This window comes from Alosa pseudoharengus, unplaced genomic scaffold (genome assembly GCF_046254945.1).
Source record: "Alosa pseudoharengus isolate Yale_2024_CS ecotype anadromous, Long Island Sound unplaced genomic scaffold, YU_APseudo_1.1 YU_APseudo_1.1_scf_1, whole genome shotgun sequence".
NCBI classification, from domain to species: domain Eukaryota; kingdom Metazoa; phylum Chordata; class Actinopteri; order Clupeiformes; family Clupeidae; genus Alosa; species Alosa pseudoharengus.
In genome coordinates this window covers 43,884,211-43,886,316 of record NW_027468564.1, presented here as the reverse complement: position 1 = coordinate 43,886,316, position 2,106 = coordinate 43,884,211, and the positions used below count along the sequence as shown (strand labels likewise).

At 42.3% G+C, this 2,106-nt stretch overlaps 1 protein-coding gene across 3 annotated transcripts in view; it reads right to left on the bottom strand.

Annotated features, from left to right (window-relative positions):
- Positions 1-375: 375 nt before the first annotated feature.
- The window catches only part of LOC143102067 (acylphosphatase-2-like), a 55,396-nt gene continuing 53,665 nt past the window's right edge, over positions 376-2,106 (bottom strand). For all 3 annotated transcript variants that reach the window (XM_076265560.1, XM_076265646.1, XM_076265478.1), the window contains exon 4: positions 376-1,194. In XM_076265560.1, the coding sequence (XP_076121675.1) occupies positions 1,080-1,194 (115 nt within the window). In that variant the 3' untranslated portion in view covers positions 376-1,079. The remainder of the gene's footprint in view (positions 1,195-2,106) is intronic.

Here is a 2,106-nt window from a genome sequence, read left to right as displayed (position 1 = left end):
ACGTGAGAGAGAAAGATCAAAATAATATTCAAGTGCCATTTTGCCCTCTCAAGACTAATAGTAAGGTATTACTAAAGGTGAGATAAATCAAAGTTTGAACAACTTTTTTTACTCAAAGATTCCTATATTAATGGTTGGATATTAGAAAATAGAAATATCACACATTTGTACCGGTAATTGTCTTCAACAGTGCTGCTACTATAACCTGACTCGCCAGATGAATTTCGTTCCGCCTAGCTCCACTCATCCATCTGGGACCAATCCATTGGAGTGTTGCTTCAGAAGGCTGGGCCTAATCAAAAAATGCTTGCATATGATTGAATAAGCCACTTGTCCGTCATCTATTGACGTGCTACTTCAACCACTCACATCGAAGCCAACCTGTGACGCTGATAACAGTCTCACAGTCGCTTCTATGCTATGTCACATCTATGAAACTCCCGCCCTGCGTCCTGATTGGCTGTACCATAAAATCGGGTGCAGAAATCACTCAACAGAAGAGGTCCCAGATGGATGTGAGTGAAGCTAGGCGGAGCGAAGCGGAACGAAATTCATCTGGCGAGAGTCAGGTTACTGCTACTAAAGACTTAAAGGTAAACTATGCAGTATTGGCAATTTCCTTACTGTTTTCTCGGTTTTTGCTTCTTTTTCGCTGGCTCTGTCATGACGAATGTCTGAGAAACTCCATCGCTACCTTTTTCTAGCCGGTGCCTGGCGTGTATGTGTATTTGAATGCAGTAAAGCAATTCGTTACACTCGTTATACTTCCTGACACTGAGACCGTCGGCCCGCCGGCCCACAGTTCCAAGGCTGGTTTTTCCGCTCACAGGCGCTAGGGGGAAGCGAGACGGCCACCATTCAACCCGAAAAAAAGTCATATAACCATTCCAATGACTCTGAAGCTGTTAAACGATGGTAAATTAAGCTAAAAACTTGCATATTAAGCTAAAAAACCTGCATAGTGTGCCTTTAATTCAAAAGAGAACAGAAATCTACAGTACTTGAGCAAGACTACAGTTAACCTTGCCGTCCCTTATCCAGTGTTGTGCTTTGGGGGAGGGGATGGGGGGCTTCATATTTTAATAACGGGTGCCGAATCCGTGGATCTCCAGTTTGGAAATGTCCTTCTCATTGGTGAACTCGGCACGGTCGATGCGGGAGCTGGGACTGCCCACTCTGCTCAGCCACGCCTTCCTATGGCGAGCCAGACAGGACAAACAGTCAGATGGCTATTTGTAATATCACATATTTAATGTATTTCATTAAAGACATTTGATTTTCTATCCAAAACTATATACTCATGGTACATGCATCTACAAATCTATTGTCTTGTTGACCAGATACACTATCGATAGACCAGAGAGTCTTTTTTACATAGATGTATGAATACCTATGTGAACACATGTATGGAAACAGTTCAATCACTTAGCTAAATGAGGTTTTAATGATTATCTGATGCTTTAAAAAACAAAAACAAAAAAAACCCATATGTTTCACACTGGCCATGTAAAACACTTGCATGACAAATCTGTGGTAAAGAGCTTGCTTATTCATTTCATACTGAAAAGGAAATGGTGCCCTACAATGGTATGGTAGGTCATATATGAAACATGGTAGGTCATATATGAAACATATTGTATATGGGGCCACAATTACATGTGTTGACACACTGTTTTCATATAGTATTTGAAATGATATTATATTATGAAATATTTTAGAGAGAGTTATAGTGGTATAGAGTTACTGAGTGAGATACTGACCCTAAAGGACCAGCGATGCTCTGACTTCAGTGAGCTCCTGCTAAAGGATCTTCTATCAGTTTCTCTCTCTGTCTTTCGCTCTCTCTCTTTCTCTCTCGCTTTCTATCCATCTCTCTCTCTCCCTCCTTCTCTTCCTGTCTCCCCCTGTTCTCTTCTGAAAGCAGCTAAATGCATTAGGGCTTCAAGCCTACCGGACTGATGCTCTCGCAGGCCTGATTGGATAAGTGCATACGGGAAAGATGTGTGTACGACCGTGCACACACACACACACACACACACACAAACACACGCACACACACACACACACACACACACACACACACACACACACACACACACACACACA